The sequence below is a fragment of the Solea senegalensis genome, linkage group LG1, assembly GCF_019176455.1.
Source record: "Solea senegalensis isolate Sse05_10M linkage group LG1, IFAPA_SoseM_1, whole genome shotgun sequence".
Taxonomy (NCBI): domain Eukaryota; kingdom Metazoa; phylum Chordata; class Actinopteri; order Pleuronectiformes; family Soleidae; genus Solea; species Solea senegalensis.
Genome location: NC_058021.1, coordinates 14,519,516 through 14,542,451, shown reverse-complemented (window position 1 = coordinate 14,542,451; position 22,936 = coordinate 14,519,516). Strand labels below are relative to the sequence as shown.

Sequence of the window (22,936 nt, the reverse complement as noted above, 5' to 3'; positions counted from 1 at the left end):
GGCATATTTTGCTAAAAAAGTAAGCTCTCAGAATATCAAAAAGAGGAATTTTAATAAGCTTGGTTAATCTACTCAGTGTTAATTTCCCTGACTAATCTATTGAGGTGATTTGTCTCAATTCAGTGATATGACTCATGTTTTTTCTCTGCCGCTGTGTTAATGTCCTCGTTATTTGTAGTCTGGTGCTCTGTGTTGCTCTGTGGAATGCTTTTCGTAAAGGTGAGGTGCGACTGTAAGTGTTCAGCTTCAATAACAGATTCTGAATGATGGAGCTTGTGGGATGACATGACTGTGCTTGTTAACAAGAGTCTCTGCTTTGTTTGTATCTTTAGCAGTTTGTGTGTGTTTGTCTGTTCGAGTCTCTGCTGTTTTGTGCGTCTCAGTGTGTGTACGTGTGCCCATACCAGCTGACAGTATGAAGTGCTACATCTCTTCTATTTTGCAGCACCGCGCTCTCAAGGCCTAACCCAGGACAAAGCAACTAACAAGAGGAGCCCCAGCAGAGGAGAGGCAACACTGGCCCGCGGGGCCCGCTCAACCTCCACCACCTCCAGCCCTGACCACAGCGACCACGCCCTCTCGGTCAGCAGTGACTCGGGCCTGTCCAGCACTTCCTTGTGGGCAGACAGACCCACACCTGTCACCACAGCTACTACCATCAAGGCTAACCAAGGCCCCAGTGAGCAGGAGAAGGTCCAGTTGAAGCGCCTTCTAAGTGGCTTTGGTCTTGAGGAGCCCTCACTGGAGGAGATGAATGAGCAAGGCCCTAGGGTGGGCATCCAACAGATAATCCCCGCCCAAGTGCACATCAACGGAGACCCCCGTCCTGGAGAGAGGGAAACGGACATCCTGGATGATGAGGTTATAACAGGTCATGATCTACACAGTGTGGATAGCTTGGGGACCTTATCATCGTCCTGCCACAAGAGCAGCCAGAACTCCCTGCTGTCAGATGGCTTTGGATGTCCTGGAGGAGAGGAGCAGCAGCAAAGCCAAAGCCAGCATCACCTCCACCATCCTGCTCCCCCTCCCATGGAGGAATATGACAGAGGATATGCTGAGGCTGGTAGGGGCTGTCTGAGCTCCCGAAGCAACTCTGTGGCCTCCTCCAATCCCAGTAGTGTCCCCATGCCCAAGCAGCATGTCTACAGACAGGGAAGCTATTCCACACAGTCCTGGGTTCGCCAGCAGCAGATGGTTGCTGCACAACAGTTTATCTACATGCCAGATGAAGGAACCAATACGGAAAGATACCCGAGAAACACGCAGGAGAGCAGTTCTTCGAAAGCGATCCTGCCCACTGAACTGCAGAGCTCTACCAGAGACACAGCAGTAGATTCTTTGAGAGACATGGCAACGCATAAGGAAGAGACAACGAAAAACAACAACAACAACAACAACAATCAGGATGACGAGTTCAAATCTTTAACCAAGGACATCGACAACTCCATTGATCAGCTTAACCAGCTGATCATGGACCTGGATCCCACATTCGTGCCGGTATCGAGCCGCAGCAGCTCCGTTAAGAGGAACGGCAGCGCATGTGTCAACGGCTCAGTCGGCAAATGCTCAAACGGCATCGGCGACACTAATGCAGCAACCCTGACAAACACACAGCAGACAGGTAAGATAGTCCGATACTGTCTGGGTGTGGTTGTGGTGGTGGTGGTGGTGGTGATGATGTGGTGTGGACGAGAAAAGAAATGTAATCCATTCATAATGAAACTCTTTGCTAGAAATGTCTACTAAACATGTCGAGGATGTGTTATAACATCAATTCATTGAACGTGCTGAGAATATTAGCCAAAAAGAGTTGTTCGGATGTTCCTCTGTCTTCTCCTGCACCACAGAGTTCACCGAACAAAGCAGGCCTTCTCTCCCTCTCTCTCTCTCTTCCACCAGGCGTGTTTTAGTGGCAGAAATAGCAGGGTTGTTGTCAGGTTTTCAGATGTTTTACGGATGTTTCTGAGGACGGAGTTCTGTCCTGACTTGTCTGCAGAGCTATCTGACTACAGGATCAGTTTGGTACATGAAGAGAGGGAGAGCAGCTGTCATCGACCTTTTTCAACATTACCGCAGTGTAATGTTGGATCATGGAGATTGCATACTGATATTTGCAATATCAAAGTCCTTCAAAGTCTTTTTCTCAGACTTCCCCTCTGACTTTGTGAAGTACTGCATATAACATGGACACTTTGATTTAGTCATCTTTAATAGCTGCTCTTACTATTACTGTTTCATGTTGTTGCCATGAAACTGATTCCTTATCAATGATATGTGAAAATATCTGCTTCGGCTGTTGCTGTTAGGTTTGTTGTGCTTGCAGAAGTTATGCAACATCATGACTTGTATCTACGCTTGATTTCCAAGTTATTTCCCCTTCATTCATGTTGAAACTGATCCCTGAACCATAGTCAAGGATGCAGTCTGTGATCCGTGCAAAAGAATTTCTCGGAGTGTTTGATTCTAACACCACACTGTGAGCACTTCATAGAAATCGATTTATTCACTGTCATGTTTGTTTCCCCCTCCCCTGACCCTACCGTAGTGATAAAACATGAAGAAAATGTCACGTTTCTGTCGCGTTGGAACGATAACAATGTCGTCAGATTTAGTTTATTCAGTTCTCTTGACTGTAGAATAGTGATACTACTGCAGTAGCACTCCATAAACTGGAATCCAAGGAGGCAAAGAGAATGCCGAAAGCAGTCATGTTTTAAAAGTTGAAGTTAGTGGTGCATGAATCACACTCCAGCATGTACGTGTGGTTGCAGGGGGCACAAGATGGGGAGGCCTGAGGAATTTACAAAAGAGGAACAACCGGGCCCTGAGGCGAAGTTTTTTCCATTAGCTTCCAAAGGCATACCTGCCTGTGCATATTGGCGAGTGGTGGAGTCTGACTTAACACATTCAGCCATTGTGTTGGGCAGATGGATTTTGATTTGTGTTAATGGGTTAATAAGTCTTCTCCTTTTAAAGTTAAATAAAATGCCTATGTTTGATCAGCAGGAAATAGCGTTGTTTTAAAAGGAAAGTGGCCTGTTTTCTGGGGTTCATGAAATCATGTCATACTTAGTTCTCATAGGACACATCGCTTAATATATGGACATCATAAAAACCATGATGAATACAATTAACGCCCCGACAGTATAAGTTATAACCCACAGCAATATATATACTTTCCTACTTAAAGTACTGCACATTTTGCTGATGTAAAACTTGTGTATTTTGGACTTGCATAGTTTCGCTGTGTGGTATTACTAAAGTATATATTATAAAAATACTTCTTTCATCAGTGTGTTAAGTACTTGTGAATTAGCAAGTAACCTGAAGTAAAAAAAAAAGTGCTTTTAATGTTGATTAGAATGGTTTGTAGGTGTGTCAGAGGCGTGTTTCTGTGTTATTATTATCAAATGAAGCTAGCGCAAACTCGGTCTGCGTTATAAAAGCAGACCAAGTCAATTGTTTCGATAATACACAGGGATCAATTAAGTATGTTTAACATAGGGGCGAGGAGCAAGGAGATTTAGAGAAGATGATATATTACCACTGCCCTTGTCTCAGTAAAAAAGCACTAGTTGGGGGATATATTTATTTATCAAATTCAGTGTGTCCTGTATTGTATTACTTACAAGACTCATGAGATCATATCAGGGTGCACAAATGACAGCATTCCAAGTGAGTTATTCACATTCAGACTGTGTTCAAGCCCATGACTGATTAACACACCTCTGAACCAACATGCTGTCATAGTAGACACAGCCGCTGAATCAGTTATTGCACGCCAATACAAACTCCTGCAGACAGGTGTAAACAAGAGGCAAATGCAGGGAGAAACACCAAGTAGATGTGAGCCCGTCTCTGTCATCCATATACAGTCACCTTTAGAACAAAGTGAGTAATGATCCCTGACAGTAACACTTCTGCACCATTAGCATTCTTCAGGACTGGGAGGCCAGAGCTCGGTGGGAGGGCTCAAATTAACACCCCGGTGCTGAGTGGCAGCACTCTTCACAGTCATCACAACATTGAACCCCACACACACACACACACACACACACACTCTAGCCCACCAGCCGGTGTCCTGGAACTGCTCAGCTGTCCTTTCAAAACATTGTGTAGTGTAGTAATTGTCCCTTGTGTTAATAGTGTGTGGTCATTTTACTTGGATGGGCTGACAAAATAAAAATGTCTTCAGACCCCACCGTCTTACAGTGAGAAGTCATGAGTCAATGTAAGTTGCGTAACTTTAAACTGTAGTGTGTAACTTTCTTTACATTCAAGTCATCGTCAAAGGAGTTCACACAGTGCGGATCCTGCCTATCAGCTCCACACGGTTCTCTGTGTTTGCAGTAGGGCCGAGACAATTAACCGAGGAATCGATTATTAAATTAAACGACAACTAATTTGAGAATCGATGGTTTGAAACTTTTTTCGTAAGTAAAACAAGATTTCCGATTGTTCATGCTTCTTAAATGTGAGTATTTTCTTAATTTATTTGCTCTGGATAACGACAAAACAAAACATTTGAGACATCATTTCCAGGTTTGACAAACACCGATCAACCTTTTTTAAGGTTTAATGATCATTTATAATTTATTATGTTTAATCGAGAAAATAATCGTTAGTTGCAGCTCTAGTTTGCAGTGTAGCAGTGTTAGAATTGTGTGTCACCCGGCGACCGCACTGCACACAGGAAGTGATTGGTTTGATGCCAAGACAGACCAACGTAACAGCAACATTGTCGAGTTGAAGTGCAATAACGCAGAACTATAAATGAGGACATTTGCTTTAATTATATTATCTAGACATTGGTTTCCAAACTATGTTTGTCCAGGTGAATAACTTGTACCAAACTCACAGCTCTGTTATTTTTCCTTGGTGTTTTTTTTTGTGTGCTTCCTTTACTTCCTTGAAACCAGTGATGCTTGTAAATCAAAAAATTAACGTTTTATGACGTTTTATGTGTGTATCCAGGTGTTCAGTCCAGTGAGGTGCAAGCGGGTGTCACGCGGAGTTTGAGTCGCCAAGGAAGTGACGTCACGGATCAGTCGGGCTTCTGTAGTTCAGGGTGGCGTGGGACAGAGGACTACAGGGGCCAGAGGACATATTCACCCTGTTTGCCACAGTCCCAGGTCAGTACAGCATGTGTGAACACTAGTATGTAACGGAGCGGTTCCCAAAGGCTGGGTCGCGGGAGAAATTTGCGGAATGTTCATAATTTATGTGTATAAATAACTTTCCAAACATCTTACAGATATAACTACGTAGTAGTTGATAAATTGTGCACAAGTTTGAATATACTTTTTCTGAATAGATGTGTATGTCGGTTGTGTGTACAGACTCGTGTGTTGTACAGGAGTGACAGTGCTGACGTCAGGGCCCAGGGCCCAGATATGGACAACAGAGTCGATGCCGGAAGTGCCATGGCTCCACCCACTCCTGCCTTCCCCATCTCTCCACCTACACCATATGGTAAGCAGTGTAGGCATCCTGTGTCACGTGCATGTCATATAAGGTGCACTATGTCCCTTTTGTTTTTGCGTGATTTGTTGTCTTGGGGGTTAATTTAGTCCTTGTTTCCTTTGTGTCTGCAGTGAAAAATATGTCAGAATTCAATCTCCTCAGACAAACGCCGTCTCCTAGCCTGCAGTCGTATGGAGGCTACAGACAAGACCATGGTAGGTTTTTTGTTACGAAACTCCTTCAGTCTGAGGGAAGAAAATAGTCTTTCTTTGTGAACTCAGCAGCAGCGTTTAAAATTAGACACAGTGGAGCTGTATAGAAAAACAAGTCTCCATATAATTACCGGTATGTATTTTTTTAATGCGGAAATGGCACCATTGTGTGGTGAAGTAAAAATACAGATCAGCAGTAACTCTATGGATTTGAGACACCTTATTACGGAAAGTTAAACAATTGACCAAAGTTTTATGAAGGGAAAAAAAACCATATTGACTGTTTTCTTTGTGCACACACTCTTTGCATTTCCCCCAATCCTTCTATTAACTCGTGTTTCCCACTGGGGAAAAAAGTAGTGATATATGGCGAGATGTAGCGAGTGGGAGGTAATTGCAGGCGTCTTCTTTCAAGTCTGTGTTGTGATGGCTTGTTAGTGTCCTCTATCTCATTTGAGCAGAGCTATCTGAGGTCCCCTCGGCTTTACTTGAAATGGTGAGATTGTTGTTTGTGTAAATTTAGCAACTTTGACACAAGGGGCGGGCTCTGGGTGTGAGACAAAGACATCTCATAAATGCTAAAGCAGGGAGATTCCTCACTGGTCTCGTTTGGTTCCTGGAGAATTGCTGTGTGGTCACGGCCCAAAGAAAACCTTTTCAGACATTAACAGTGTTGCTCTTTGTTCAAAAACTGGGCCCTAAAACTGTGTTTCTCGGTGGGTGTGAAGCGTTTTTTGGTGTTGTTTATCTGAGGAGGTGGAAAGCGCACTCGCTGTAAGATTGTTCTTGGAGATGTGAAACTTTATAGCACTTTGTAGCAGCAGCATTTGTGGACTCAAAAATCCTTTTCATGTTGTTTTTCACTGGTTATTTGATCGTATTTACAGAAGCGTCTTAGGAAAAACTGGTGTGAAGTCTGTCTGCTGCCTTTTATGTTGCATCCCAGATGGTTTGAATTGAGTTAACTATGTTTTATTTGGCATGTATTTGCATCAGTGTTGTCGCAGATTGCGCATGTCGGGGACAACCCACATATATTCATCCATGAACTCAACCTTTACTTGAATTTTTACTCTCCTTTGACCTCTTATTGGCTGGTTTCCATAGAGATCTACAGTATGTGAAAAGGTTGTCGGCTGTGGGAGCAGATCTGTGCCCCTGCTGTGTCTCTTGTCTCTTAACTACCTCGGACAGCGCAGCCACATTCAGGCCTGCCTCCGTGGTTACAGCAAGCCAAGAAACATGACACAGGAAAACTTTGTCTCCGTGTACACAAACAATGGAAACAGGGACAAGAAGATACTGAATCTCTGTTCTTGTTCCAGTGACCCAGAGAAACGCTGGTTGTGAAGCCTCAGCTGGAACATGGTCACCGAGAGTTGAGGCTGTCACAGCGGCTCCATACTATGACTGATTAAAATGAAGCTTTTAGATAATTATGGTTAAAGGCTTTTAATTTCTAGCTGCAATCAAATTTGATTTGCTGACTTCATGGATTGTGGTAGCGGTAAATGGTGATTGGTTTAATGTAGATTGATGACCAGGTTCAAGGCCATGTGGATAGATTTCTCATCTCATTTTCACTCTATTATTGATTATTTGCTGCTTGAAAAAACCCAGAACTCTTCACTGAGGAATTCTTTTCATTTCCTGTGGCTGTGGATTTCCCATATCATATAATCTTATTTGTTTTTCTTTCCTTCTTAAGATTTATTTTTTTATGTTTATTTGATTTAAAACACAAACAGCACCGTCTCGATTTTGTTCATAAACACGCTTGTTTGTTTTCTTGCCCTCACACAGAACCCCGGGAATATTCAGAGATGATTGGCCATGTTGGAGTTGAAAGTTTGCCAGACTCCTCCATCAGCTGCCACAGAATGCTAAATACAACCCACTCTGCCTCTATGGTTGGGACCCTTCAACAGACAGACAGGTAGAAAGTGATATCACTGTCTGCTAGTCTTGGGTTTTTGTGATATTACCAAAGAGGAAACAATATTAATGTCCTTTGTACCTTTTTTTGTTCTCAAATCAAGCTCATGCATTAACCAGTCCTGGCCCGAGCATCCTGTCCTGACCCGCCACTCCTCCCTAAGCAGCTACAACTCATCCAGACAACCAGTGCAGCACTCCATGTCACTTGACTACGGCCACCATTCCCCTCCACTGCACCATCCCCTCATTCACCCTGTGCCCAACGCCCACAGCTCTCCCCGAAGCAGTCAGCGAAGCCGCATGGCTCGCTACCCTCTCACCCACAATCAAGGTCAAAGCTTCGAAGAGCAGGATGACTCTGGTGTCGGGTACGGCACGGACTGCCCAAACTCCGGCTTGCCTTTGCTGGGAAACGGAGGCATGGACAGGGATATTTTGACATCCCTGGATGGGCAGAATCAGTCACAGATATCCCAGATGCTGCCCCCACTTCTGCCTGAAAAGAAGAGGACGTCAGATGGGGAGCATTCGTTGGGCACGGCCTCTCCGGCCCTCAGTGGGTTCTCAAGTCCCCACAGTGGGAGCTCTGTCAGTATTCCTTTCCCTAATGTTTTGCCTGACCTGTCATCTCAGACCCCGCGCACAGCCTCGCCACTGCCAGGTAAACCATGAACTGATGAAGAAACCCTGGCCCCATTAGTATCATTTTATATAATTAACACAGTTGTATTTCTTTTTTTAGATGTACTAGCCAACAAGCAGTTGACTGTAAAATTTGTCCAGGACACTTCAAAATTCTGGTATAAGCCAGACATCTCAAGGGATCAAGGTAGGCCTTGTGCATCCACTTTTTTTTCTAAGTTATAAAAGAAAAAGATACAGAAGTGTAGCGTAGCCTCATTATTCTAATTCTCATCCCTCAGCCATTTTAGTCTTGAAGGACAAGGAGCCTGGCTGCTTCATCGTGAGGGACAGCCACTCCTTCAGAGGAGCCTATGGATTGGCAATGAAAGTGGCCACACCCCCACCCTCTGTTCTCCAACAGTCTAAGAAAGGTAAGACACATGTGAATGACCCATGTTCTCTCACTGGACACTTCATTCAGGTACACCTGCTCAAACTATTTGTTATGCAATGTAGGCATGTACAGTAGGTGTGGTCAAGATGAATATGCTGAAGTTCAAAAACGAGCATCAGAATCGGGAAGAAAGGTGATTCAAGTTATTTTGGTTGTTGCAAGTATTTCGGATCTGGTCCAAAAAAGAGAAAATATCCAGGGAGTGGAAGTTCTCAAGGCATTTCCACTCATACTAGTTTGAAATGATAGAAAGGCAGCAGAAGATCATCTCTGAACACATGATACCTTGAACCTGGAAGCAGATGCAGCTACAGCAGTGGAAGACCACAAGCTGCACACCACTTTATTTAGTGCCCCACTTACCTAATAAAGTGGTCATGGGGTGTACTGTGTTATTCGATTATTTCCTTCTTGCTTTTTTGGCACCTGTTTTGAAGGCAGAAGGTAAACCGGTGGTAGTCTTGTTTAGCACAATGACATGAAAGCAGCAGAGGAACACAGCAAGCGTGGTGTCAAGCTTCTCATCCCATTCTCAAAATTGAATACGATACAGATTGAATATGTATTTGTATGTAAATATGATATCAGGGATTGGTCGACCGGAGTTCATGGGAATCCTAAATCCCACAATCCCACACAAAGCCATCTACAGTTACAGCCCACTGTACTCGCCTTCCTGGTGGAACATGAGAGTCCCCTCCTTCGTTTGTGTGTTTTTCGAGCTCCCGACTCTGTGTTTCTCTCCTGGGCATCGCTGCGACGAGGCCACACAGACCCCTATTGGCAGTCTTCGATGTGCAGCTAAAGTTTCCCCCCTTCACAAAGAGTGTGTTGAGTCCTTAAGCTGACTCTGATCCAAGGGCCTTCTCCTGGGAAGCTCCCTGTCCCACTTAACTGTATGTCCAGGGATTGCTTTCAAAACAAGCTGCTTGGATATAATCATTCTCAGTTTGTTTGTTTCAGGAAGTAGGGGAAGGGATTTCTTTTTTTTTTAATATTATTATTATCATGATTTATTAACATGATCTTCTGAAGGAAATGACCTGGCTATGTTCCACCATCGAAACAAAGACTAAGGGATCATCACTTTTTTTCCTTTTCAGAAAAGGACAAGAGAATGTTAAATCTCAGCCAACGTATAAACAAAGCACACTGGAATATTCTTAAAAACAACAACAACACACAAAGGATGCCCTTATATCCTTCCTCAATCAGCCCACCACCGCGTTCAACCCTTTAATTTTATCCCCCACTCACACCTGTCCTTTTGTTTGCTTCACCCCTCTGCAGTCCAACAGCACCTGTGGTGACATCATGACACGGTCCTTCTCCCCACTTTCAGCTCAGGGCATTGTGGCTCCTTAAAAGTGTGAAACCCAACCCACATTAAGGAGCTGGCCTTTCTCCAAGCCTTTGTATCCAGACATTCCTCACTCGAGACTCCTCCTGCTCCCTCAGAGGCGCTGCTGTTGAATCATAATCCCATTAATCTCCTGAGAGATTGAATGTGGTGATTTAATATGTTTTATGTAACTCTTCCAGGCTGGGAAATTACACGTCGTATTGCGATAAACGCTCAGAGCTATAATTTAGGTCGGAGGAAGTGTAGGGTGTTTCAGATGGATGGACAGTTTAGTTAGAAACACACCACATACGGTTGTGAGGAAACATTTATGTCTCTATCCTTTGTCTGACCTTTTTTCCAACAGGGGGTGATATGTCCAATGAGCTAGTACGCCACTTTCTGATTGAGTGTACGCAGAAGGGAGTTCGATTGAAGGGGTGCCCCAATGAGCCCTATTTTGGTGAGTACTTGCTCGCTTTAAACTTCCATCTTGCAGTGTTGCCTCGCAACAGGGACATCTGCTGGCAGTTTGGCTACACTGCGCCAAAGATCAAGCATTCATGCACAACACTGCCCTCTTCTGGTGCGCGGCAGTTGATTTGGTGTGTTATGTGATTAAAACAGTTGTAACAACTGATTTTATATGGTTCAATTGTTTTTTTGCTTACTGTAATACAATTTAAGTTTTTTAATTAATATTTTATTTTTTTAATAACTTTGATGTAAATGTCGTTCTTTTACAGGAAGTTTAACTGCATTGGTCTGCCAACACTCTATCACTCCCCTGGCGTTGCCCTGCAAACTCATTATACCTGACAGAGGTAGGTTTTAAAAACACAGTCACAAAAGTTGTATTTTCTTTGGGAACGTCATGTCTACAATAAAATAAATAAATACATCTTAGATTTTGCTATGCATGCCTGCTGAAGAGATTGTATTATTAATACCGACAAACTGGGAAGATCCCATTTCTTTCATTTCTCAAGATTAATGCTGATCATTCTAAAAGAAAATCTGCTATTGTAGAGTGACGACAGGTCACTGAATCATTTTGTGAATCAACACATGTTTTGATTGAGTCAATGGTTTTTGTTATTCTGTTGTTTTGTTATGGCCCATTGCTGTGTGTCTTTGTCACTAAATACTAGCACTGACGTTAATGCTTCTCTTGTTCGTAGATCCCCTTGAAGATGTTGTGGAAAATAATTCACAAACGGTCATGAACTCTGCCGCTGAGCTGCTGAAACAGGGCGCAGGTAAGTGAGCATTCATAGATAGTCACTCATAGATATTTAAAGACATCATGACAAACCAGTGATGGCACTGTACTTAAATACTGGCACAGTCCTTGTGGACACTTTGGGAAATGGATGCGTACTCACATATTAGTTATTTTCTCCTGCTGTTGTTATGAACTGGTGTTGTAATTCACTGTCACTGTCCTAGTTTAACCCTGAGACCTGCTTTTTCCCCCCATACTATGTTAAAACATATATATACAGAGGCTAGAACAGTGTTTCCCAACTCTGGTCCTCGGGGAACACTGCCCTGCATGTTTTAGAGGTCGCCCTGCTTCAACACACCTGATTCAAATGAATGGCTCGTTAACAGGCTTCTGCAGCGCTTGATGACGAGCCGATCATTTGAATCAGGTGTGTTGAAGCATGGGCAACATCTAAAACATGCAGGGCAGTGTTCCCCGACGACCAGGGTGGGGGAACACCAGGCTAGAGGAATGCGCATTATAGTGTCTTATATGCTTTTTTCAGCTCAACCTATGGGCAATCACATTCAATTACTATTATTTTTCATTTGTGAACACGTTGATTTTCAAAATCGAATTTTTTATGAACAAAAGCTATATAAAAAACAGTCTATTTTGTGACTTCTCTACATTAACACTACTCTCAGTTTAAAATGAATCATAACTTTGATTCAAATACACATAAAAAGATGAACTTTTTGTTTTACGATTGTTAACATTACTGTATTTAATTTTATTTGAAACTGAACTCTGTATAAGCTGGTCTGTCATTAAAAGTAAAGTACCATTGAGTCTCCTTTTAAAGAACTGTCATTATTATTATTATTATTATTATTATTTGTAAGTAACAACTATAGACACTTCAGTTATTTATACTGAGCTGGTGTAAACTAAGTGTAATTTGAATCTGTGTGCCCATGCAGCCTGTAACGTGTGGTTCTTGGGATCAGTGGAGATGGAGTCCCTGACAGGCGTCCAGGCCGTGCAGAAGGCCACGAGTATGACACTGAGCTCCAACCCTCCACCAACGTCCACTGTGGTCCATTTCAAAGTTTCCTCCCAGGGAATCACCCTCACTGACAACCAGAGGAAGTACGCTGCAAACACACAATTACACCACACTCGCAGTACGAGAAGAGGTCCACTTATCACAATAACCATAATTCTGTCTCTTTTTTAGGCTCTTCTTCAGGAGGCATTACAATGTCAATACGGTCATATTCTGTGCGTTGGACCCTCAAGACAGAAAGTGAGTATTTAAAGTCTGCGAGCACATGTCACTGAGTGTTAGTCATGGATATTGGTGCACAAACCTGCTATTACTCCCAAGAAGGCGTGGCATGACAAAATGTTTCTTAGGAAAATTACAGCCTGAGCAAGAAATGACATAAGCAAAGGAATATCAACAAATCAACCCATGGAAATAAAGCAAATTCTCATGTATCCTTTTTTCTCACTAAACATAGGTGGAAGAAAGATGGCTGCCCCTCTGCAAAGTAAGTAAACGATCGCTTCAGAAAGTTGTGTGTTTTGTCAAGACTCAGTTTAACAGGTTGTTTTCACAGTCTCATTATAGATAATAAATAATGTTTTTGTTGCCATTAAAATGAAATGGACATTATCTACGAGTGAAGAGGTAGAAACATCTTCTGGTGTGTTATTTTTTTAAAAGGGACTTGGCTTAGTTTGAGGCTCTCAATTACACTGCCCTACTCTTTGCAGGATCTTTGGCTTCGTGGCGAGGAAGAGCGGCACTTCCATGGACAACATTTGTCACCTGTTTGCCGAGCACGATCCCGAGCAGCCCGCAAGCGCCATCGTCAACTTTGTCTCTAAGGTGATGATCAGTTCACACAAGATTAAGTAGAGAGTCGGCGGATCGCAGGCTGAGAGCACGAACAACAAATAAATGCTGAGCAAAGACTGAACAAGGGACACGATGTTTGGACCGAAGATGATGACGTGAACATTAACCCTGGATGATAACTGGATATTATACTTACACTGTTATCACTTACCAGCATTATGGCATTATCCTTTTAAGGTAAAAAAATCTAAATGAACTGTAAATTAGCCAAATAAGTTAGATAACGTCAAAATCACATGAAATACAGTATGTTATAATTTTCTACTGATCTGATGAACTGTAACGTCTCATACAGCAAGATATACTTTTCATTTCCATCATATTTTAAGTACATACGTAAAAGCTGCTTTTCTTAGTCATGTATATAATTTTTTTTTGTATGGACAAATCAAGAAAATCCTTTGTTTGCATGTTACTGTTTTTCTTACCCAAAAAAAAACTTCATTTAAGCTATTTACATTCTGTAAAGTTGTAGTCATTAAATCTCATTTGTATAGCATGCAACATTTAGTCTCGGGGGTTAAAATGTGCAGAGGAAGTATATCAAAATGTTGTGTTTGGACTTTATAAACGTATTTTATCTATGCAATTATTATTTTGTTGTTGAAACCAAGGCCTTCTGTACATGTGCAGCATGTACATGGCGTCTCTGAAGTTGTTGAATTGTTTTCTTCGATGTTTGTTTATATGAAAACTCATCAAAGCTGCCAGTTTATGTGTGTGTGTGTGTGTGTGTGTGTGTGTGCGTGCGCGTGAGTGAACCATAGAAACATATTTTATTGCTAATATATATTGACAGAAGTTGGTTTAAATACACAGCAGTACTTTGTGTACAAGATTCCGCTCACATCTGCCAAATTGTATTAAAAAAAATAACGTGTACTAAAGTAACTCAGTGTCATAAATACTGACCGTCAGTAAAAGCAAGATGAAAGAAAGCGGCCCCGTGTTAGAGTTGCGCACATTAAGTATTTGACATATTCAGTCAGTCATCTGTCAATGACGTATACAAATGACGCTGTACTTTCTCTGCGAGAAAGACACAAACGTTTAATGACCCATTGAATTTCTATTGTATATGAGACGATGACAAAAAAACGCATTCCTTTTTAGGCAGCCATTTTACCCAGAGGGGGACCTTTCACCACAATAAAGCTCTGTTTATATTCATCCATTGTTTATCATTTCCATGACTTTATTATCTGTACCTCATACTTATCTCACACAGTACTGTGCCTCTGTTTATAACAAGCATCATGTGAACGGTGTTATTTGTATATTGATGTTGCGTCTTTTCTTTTTTTCTATGTGTCCTGTAAATAAACAAAAGAAAACATTTATAATCTAAAAGTGAATGTCAAACGGTTGTTATTTGGATTTCGCGCTCTCTGATAGCATATGAATCTAGTTGTGTATGGCTACAGCTTCTCATCTAAAATTCTATTATAGACTTTCATACTAATAGTTATTTTCGGTCATTTTGTTTATGTTTTTGCAATTGCTTCGTTATTTGAACAATGCTTGGCTTGGCGAATTAAGACTCAGGCCTCACATTTTTCTTAAATCCTGGGAAGTTTTCCAGCTTAATTGTCCTTCATCAGCAGCAATGACCCTTACAGTGCATAGCAGAAAAGTGCATGTACTGTCACTGAAGAGAAAGGAAGAGTTGCAGTTGAGTTTGTGGCCAGCAGAGGTCACTACCAACGCAAAACCTGCACATGAGAGGAATGGTTTGTAATATAGTTTGTTTTCCCCTTTTTTCCCATAGGTAACAGATACCTATGATACCTAACAGATACCTATGATACCTGTGTTTTTGGCACATGCATACAGTGCATTTTCATTCGTCTGTGGCTGTGTGCTCGCACTTATCCACCGCACAACACATGTCCACTGTCTCTGAAGTGTAGTAAAAGAGGAGCCATGCCTCCACACAAGCCAGGACAAGCTACTGTAATGGTGCCGAGAGGGGATACAATTGCACAGCCAAGCTTAAGAGGGAGGAAAGGTATAATGGGACAGGACTAACCCCACCCCACCCCCTCCACTGTCCCCCCTCCAGGTAGTGAAAGTGAAGAATTCCCGGGGTGGGCAGGAAGGAAGTGAGGGCCCAGGTGTGGCAACTGCACAGAGCCCAGAGCCCATCCTCCTCTGTTATTTAGTGCGCGGTGGCCTCGGACTAAAAGAATCTGGGGAAAGTCCAGAAAGACCAAGCAACATCATTGGAATACAGAGCAAAAAGCTGTCAGCAGAGACAGTATTTCACACAGGTAATAACAGTGTGTGAAACCATGAGAGAGCGACAGTGGAGATACTGCAGTAACTCTCCTTCAAGTTTGATTTACATGTTGCAATATTTACCAAGCATATCATTAATATGGGAGACCTATGTAAAGGGGAAAACACCACCACTACTGATGAGTATCTGCAACATAATCACACCTATTGATGTGAGCTAATATAAACTATATACTGTCACATGCAGTACAATAACCAACTTGCCCGTAAAGTCTTGTTTATCAAGCGGACAGAGCGCACCCTCAGTCCACGAGCAACCCCCTCTCTAAAAGCTCTGCAGTTTTAAGTTTTAAGGACCACTTAATTAGAGGGGCAGGGCTCATCTTTTTCCTCCGAGGCACAACAAAGGTTGGGGAGCAAAAATAGAAAGTGCATTCTGGGATGGCTGCACAATTTGAGGCCCCTGTTTAGCTTTCACCAGACCATGAAACCACAACACGCACTGTGAGATAAACTGAGCTCTCATATTAGGCCAAAGCTCATGTCGGGTCAAAGGAGGAGATGTTATGTATATGTATATACGCAGAGGTGGAAAGTAAGGAATGACATTTACTCACGGCCATCACTGCTGTAAAGGGACCGTGATTTTAGCAGGAAGCAGTGAAATGATCTTAAATGACACAGCATGCATGTACAGTATGTCGAGTAGATCCCTTACATTTACTCTTTTCTCCCCTTTGACGTATTCCACTTTATTAAATAATATCAAATAAGAATTAAATAACGGGCAAAAAAAATTATAAAAGTAATGTGACTTGTATACTGACATGGTAGAAGGCAAATCAGATTAAGTTGTCAGGGTTGGGTATCATGTCTTTTCTTTTCTGTTTTTTCTTTTCATTTCAGCACTACACCACACCTTGAAAGCACAGACCACCATCACTTATAAAATAAATGGAGCATTGTAGGGCCTGTCTGATATCTCATCGTCTACCAGCTGCAATTTTGTCTTTGTTTACGATGAGTGATGGCGTGTCAGTGTCAGTGAGAAATGATTGTCTGTTTGGATTGTATTTAAATTGTTTTACACCGTCGCTGGGGATCAAAAGCAAAACGATATGTAGAATTAAGCCTAATACAAGTATGCTTTCCGTGTTAAAAAAAAACTGTATGGTATGTCTTGTTATATACAAATCTCCTGTACCAAACCACTGTCAAATCTCACACACTACTGATTAAGCCCATCAGCTCTACACAACTCTCTCTGTTAGAGCAGTACAGCAGTGTTTACATGTCATGTCACCTAGTGACATATCCGTATTGCACACAGGGACTGATTTCTTTCATGGCAAGACAGACTGAGGCAACAGCAATATTACACTAGTAATGCAAGACGGCTGCAAACAAGTTGGCGTTCTATTGGATTTATATTGATTTTATGGCTGTAGAATTGTCAAAAAAATGTTCAATGAGTGACTGCTTCTGCCCCTTTTTCCAGATAACTTTCACATTCCATATCTGGCAGTTATTGAAACATTCAGGAATACAGTGCTGAGAAGCTGACGTCACAAACGTGTGGCGCGCTGGTGAACCTGGTCTGTGATTGGACGGCCGTTCTATCCCGAGGATCAATTATGGTAGTCCTGAGAACTACCATAATGACAAGTATATGGGCGCGAATCTCTATTTCTCTGCTTTCCGGTATCCATCTGTCTTCTACTTCTTTATCCTCCACACAAAGGTCGCGCGGGGTGCTATGCCAATCTCAGCTGACACCCTGGACAGATCAGCAGTCCATAGTTTTGATGAGAAGTACAGGATGGTAACAGAAGGGTCAAAATTAAATTCTGCTGCTTCTTCTCCCCACCAAACCCTGCACTGCTGGTACTGTATATATATATATATATATATATATATATATATATATATACACAAACACTCCCTCAGTCAGGTCTGAAAAAATGTTCACATGAAGGACGTAGCAAAAAGGTACGGTGCAATAATGTCTCCGTTCATGACAACCAAACACAGGCTACTAAACTAAAATCCCCCCATAGTGACGCACTGCAGCTTTAAATAACAAGGTTTGAGAAAAATCAGACTGTATGTTCTGCAGTGCATGCATGTGTGATTACACATTCAAAGGTGTGTATACAAGAAGTTATACAGACTAAGGAAGTGATACAGTCTTGGGGGAGCAGTGGCGGGGGGGGTGATTCGGGGCCCAAAGTGAGCGGCGCCACTCTCAGCCCACTTCCGAGCGCTCTGCAATCCGTCAGGCTGAGTGCTGAGAGCTCCTCTCTCTCTCTCTCTCTCTCTCTCTCTCTCTCCCTCTCTCGCCGTCCTCCACATCGCTCAGGCGTAATTACAGCCTTGGACTGCCTCAGGGGCCAAGCCTCCAGAAACAGGGACCATGACAGCTCCATGAACACACCACTCCAAAAAAATAATTAACTGACCCTGGAATTAGATGAAAGGTGGCCTTTGCCCTTTTGGCTTTTTTGTCCACTATTCCAACCACATCTAATAATCGGATAATTGTCAGAGCTCTGTATGGGTGCCAGTCAGAGCGGAATCAAAGGAAAGAGATGATCATATTAATCAAAACAAAGACCTTTACATCCAGTTCATCTGTGATGAGAGCCTGTTTCAAAAAGCTCTCAGGACAGGACAATTATGAGACAGCCATGAGACTATTGGGGCAAAAAGAATAACAGTGACCTTACAAGACTAGTCATGTGATCTGCCACAGTCTCATTCCTGAACAGATTCTACCCGCTCGTCATGAACACTTGCTCTCTGGACACATGGACTCTTACATCCATCCCCAAAAAAGGAAAGGGAGCTGATTACACACATCCTCACACACACAGCTAATTAAACTTAGGTCATTTTCAATCTGTGAGCTCTGGCTTTTTTTTTCTGCAGATGTGTGTACATTGCTACGGTAACACCATCCGCTGTATCTCTGTGATGAACTCAAACACAAAATCACACTCAAGAGTACCAGATGTGGGGTGCGCTACCAAAAGAAGCATGATTACATGTGGCATGCAGCAAAAACATACATCTGAGGGTTTTTTTTTAATAGGAGGAATGCTAGGCACCCTGTGCAGACATGAATAATGTCAACTATGTAAAATAATGTAAACTATTTTTATCACTGCCATAGATTAACTTTGCATAATATCTCAAGTGAATCGGGCCTCAACAGATGGAAGTTGCTGTTAAATTAGAATTACCACCCAGAGGTTGTATACCTCTGCTGGCCAATGGTTTTTTTCCAGTCTTATACAATATGTTGAAGCCAAAAACATGTTTTATGGCCACTGGGACTTTTAAGATATACAGTAGATATGGAATATTACAATATTTCAAACCTACAAGACTAATGTTATATAGTTTGTTGAGAAGTGGATTTACATTAGCCAAAACATTTCCATCACTCTCTAAAACCACAGATATCTATTTCTATGCAACGTCACCTGCTTTACATTCTGTGCTGTAACGTCCCGGGTAAAAATCGAGGGAAATATTCAATACTACAAGTTAGCTAGTGTGTTGTCCTTTGTTTTTTTTTAGGGCCCGAGCCACGAATATTATTCTAATATTTGTAATTTGTTTGTTTGTTTGTTAAATACATACAGACTTGCTGTTTGCTGTGCATTCTGCCAACACATAGAGAAACCAAGGAAGACAACAAATCCCATGATTCCACACCGTCCAATACCATCAAACTAGATATTTTGTTATTGTCATGATTGAGTGACAGCTAGTGGTATAAATGACTACTGTACATTTAACTTTTCACCTCTAGACCAGGGGTGACAAACTCATTTTTAGTTCCTGGGCTGGACCAGTCAGATAATAGCATATAAATACATATTTCCTTTGTTTTACATTATCTTTACTCTAAAGTTCCCCCAATTGGGGGACACTGAGAGGTTCTGCATAAAAGAATCATGAAGAAGGATCCCGAGAAAAGTGAGAGAATATGAGAGAGAATATATTGATGCTGGACATCAAATTAAACAACAGAATCCGGGCTACACGGCTGTATACAAATATGACAAACACAGCTCAAACACAGCTCAAATAATAACTAAATGAAGTACTACATCTCAAACATTGTATGGAACCGCTGCATCAAACCAACTGAAAGCTGTTTTTGACAGTAGTCAGAGCAGTCTACAACAAAGCATCACGGAGAATGAAGACAGCGTACAAAACCTTTACAATTGCTCTTACCTTTGACGTTTATCCATTGATTTTTCAGTGAAAACAAAAAACGGACTTCCTGTGTTACACTCAAAACATTCCGGGCGTCTCAAACACACTTAAGAAACCTAGGGGAAAGGCAGCAGCCAGTCGCGTCACATCCGGGCGTTCTGCTGTTTCTCATTGGCTAACATAGCTGTCAATCAAGACTACAGCGTGCTTCTATTGGCAGTAAGGAAGCCAATGATGTCGATCATTCATATAGACCCACCCCTCGCTGAGATAAGGGGCCATTAAAGAGACACAGCTCAATTGAGCCATCTGGTGTTCGTTTTTGGAATTGAAAACATATAGAAGTCTGCAGGAGCCTTGAAACAAAGCCACAAACTGTTTTATTTGAACACTAATAGTGATATAAAAGTGAAATAAGTTGTTTAATACATGAGAAAATACAAATGAGGCCTCGCCTGGACTTGTCACATGTTGGACTGTGATTTTTTTTTTTTCAGACGAGCCTGAATTCTTTTCATTTTTATGGTGTGTCATCTTCATTTACTCATGTACTGATATTTTACACATTAAATCCCACAAGTGTTCCATTTACCATGACACCCACAGTATTCAAATAGACCTAAACAACCTAAAATGTCTTGAGATAAATACGATTAAATGGTAAACTTAAGCATAATATTGTTGAAATTGCACGTGTGCATTGCAACTTACAAATCCCAGTAGAGCTACAAAGGCACAAACATCTAGAACTGAGATTGTATTTTCAACAAATTCATTCTGCGGTTTGACACCGCCGCTTTATAGACTCTCAAATGAAGCAGTTAATCTGTGAGTCAAAGTGAACGTTTGCGCCAATGTTGAAAATATTCTCTTGATAATAACGGGTTGCGGAGGTCACAGTGACCTTGACCATCGACATGTAATTACCTCATCCTCACTCCAAGTGATCGTTTGTGCCAAATTTAAAACAATTCCCTCCATGAAATGCAATGCTGACAAGAAGGGGACTTATGGACAAAGAACATCAAAACAAAAAACCATAATGCCTCCAGCCTTGTCTGTCACTGGCACTATAAAGCACCAGCATGAAAATAACTGCTCACAGTGGCTCCCAACACCTATTAAGTAGCACTTTTATATTTAGCTTAGGGCTTCACTTCAACAGCTGACAGTAAACTGCATCCTGGCCACTGGATTCAGTGCAGGACACTTTGAGTGAGCGTGTCAGAATTGTTCAGGTCATCTTAAAACTGTTGAAAAATTGCCCCGGATTAGGATTAGACAAGCAGCTGTGGCCGGGCCAGTGTAGCCTCTGACAGCAGGTTATGTTAAACACATGTACAGTAATATCCTGTGTGTGTGCAAAAGCACATTCTTCACACTCCCGCTTTATTGAGTGGCTGCTCTGTGGGACGACATTCCTCCAGTGCATTACTCCCTCTGAACGATGTGCTCCTCTGCTATTCTGAATATGCACAGGTGGCTGAGAGACCCCCTTCCACACAGCTCAGAGCGGAGGAGAGGGAGGAAAATCAGCAGGCTTTCTTTTTTTTTCAGCATATGAAACAAATGTTTAGCATTCCTCAGAGTGCTGCTCTGCTGTAGACCTGTCTGTTAACAGGCGGCAGTACGCCAGGGCTTGTTGGCAACGGATTTGACTTTGGGGTCCAAGAGAACTGTGCACCTCGCCTCTCCCCTGCTGTTATTCTTTTGAGGTAATTTGGACGTTCTGCGCCCGTTGTATTACTTCTCTCATCTGAAACCAATTAATAGAGGACCTAAAAATGCTACAGATGTAATTACGTAGGAATTTTCTCACTTACACATGTGGTATGTGTCCTTACTTGAAGGTCTGTGCTTTGTGGCATTCACTAATGTCCAAGAACAGGCCCAGCTATGCCACACATCCTAACAAGTTTCAAAGACCACTTGCCTTACTGTATGTTGGAGAAACACGAGGTATGCGAGGGACATTCTTTATGCGTGACATAAAAACAAAAACACTGGATATCAAAGGGCAGGTCATCTTGACTTGAGTTTGGCCATGGTGGGATTTCTGGTAATGAGCTAATCAGCGGCAGATAATCTGGCACAATTGTATTTTGACTTTCATCTCTCCAGCCTTTGTAAAAAGAAAAGTAAACAAAGCCATAGCTCTACAGAATGCCCAGATTTTAAGTAAATAAACATCGTATCACCTTTTAGATGGCAACAGACACTGTTGACTGGTTTAATCTGCAGAAATGTCAATTAATTTGCTTTATGCTGATATCACGCTGCTAAATTATCATATAAATACACTGTGATTCAAGTATAAGAAGTAGTAAGTAAATGAGGGCGAATAGAAAAAGTAACTGATGTGATACTTATATTATATATTTTTTTGAAGTGTGGTTGTATGAGGTATTGACACATTATCAGCACTACTGCGGTCATTTGCATGACCCAACATGGCTGCCACACAACAGGGACTGCAGGGGGGGAAAAGGGAAAGGGTTTGAGCCTCTTAACAAGACTCTTAAGACTTCTTAAGACTCACCTCATAAAATCTACACCTGCTTATGTCTGCGATATCTTAAGAATGTGTGTTTGCCGCTTTATTCTTGCCGCTTGAGAGTCATTTCCGTCTGGAAACTGAAAGTTTGTGAACTACTCTCGTTCCCCTGCACCAACGTCTCTCTCTCCTGTTTCCCTTATGAGCTAATAATGCAGATTTCCTCCATTATATTTGGTGCAGGAAAGTGAGCAGTTTTTTTTGAAAAGCTGTCTAAAGGTAAAATAACATATCACATTCTTATGATATTGTAGAAGGCACACATTGTCAGGGAGAGTGGGTGTCTGTGCCCCCGGGGCTGGTTCATGGAAACATCAGTGCATGCATCAGTGTGCATTCAAACTTAAACTATCCCTTTATGTACTTAAGTACTTTTGTTACATTCCACATTTTTCATGTTTACATATTCATTACTTGTTTCTGCTTGTGCTGTAATAATTATGGGTTGGCTTCAGTTGATGCATTCAAATCCCTTCAAATCAGATGTCAGATCAATGGAAAAAGTCACGTGAACATAGTGAGCATTCTCTTCCCCCCTTCACCTTATTTCAGCTTTGTCGCATCATTGATAAACAACAACACACACTGGCGCCCCCTATGAATGAATCTGCACATAGCATTCGGGGCTTCTCTAAATGAGACCTGATAATGTTGCTCTTGGATTTGCATAAATAATTCCCAGAATGCATGTCTAAAAACCTGACTTTTCTTTTCTTTTTTTCCTTTTTTTTTTAAATGATGCAG

The 22,936-nt window shown here is 41.9% G+C and overlaps 1 protein-coding gene across 2 annotated transcripts in view; it reads left to right on the top strand.

The window, feature by feature from the left end:
* Window positions 1–14,340, top strand: part of LOC122774096 (tensin-3-like) — a 31,353-nt gene extending 17,013 nt beyond the window's left edge. Inside the window, exons 13-27 of one of the 2 annotated variants that reach the window (XM_044033108.1) lie at window positions 446–1,624; window positions 4,978–5,135; window positions 5,343–5,475; window positions 5,598–5,681; window positions 7,482–7,614; window positions 7,718–8,277; window positions 8,359–8,445; window positions 8,540–8,671; window positions 10,404–10,499; window positions 10,783–10,860; window positions 11,218–11,295; window positions 12,227–12,395; window positions 12,484–12,552; window positions 12,770–12,799; window positions 13,026–14,340. In XM_044033108.1, the coding sequence (XP_043889043.1) occupies window positions 446–1,624; window positions 4,978–5,135; window positions 5,343–5,475; window positions 5,598–5,681; window positions 7,482–7,614; window positions 7,718–8,277; window positions 8,359–8,445; window positions 8,540–8,671; window positions 10,404–10,499; window positions 10,783–10,860; window positions 11,218–11,295; window positions 12,227–12,395; window positions 12,484–12,552; window positions 12,770–12,799; window positions 13,026–13,170 (3,131 nt within the window). In that variant the 3' untranslated portion in view covers window positions 13,171–14,340. The remainder of the gene's footprint in view (window positions 1–445; window positions 1,625–4,977; window positions 5,136–5,342; window positions 5,476–5,597; window positions 5,682–7,481; window positions 7,615–7,717; window positions 8,278–8,358; window positions 8,446–8,539; window positions 8,672–10,403; window positions 10,500–10,782; window positions 10,861–11,217; window positions 11,296–12,226; window positions 12,396–12,483; window positions 12,553–12,769; window positions 12,800–13,025) is intronic. The other variant, XM_044033116.1, reaches the window with a different exon arrangement.
* The last annotated feature ends 8,596 nt before the right edge of the window (window positions 14,341–22,936 follow it).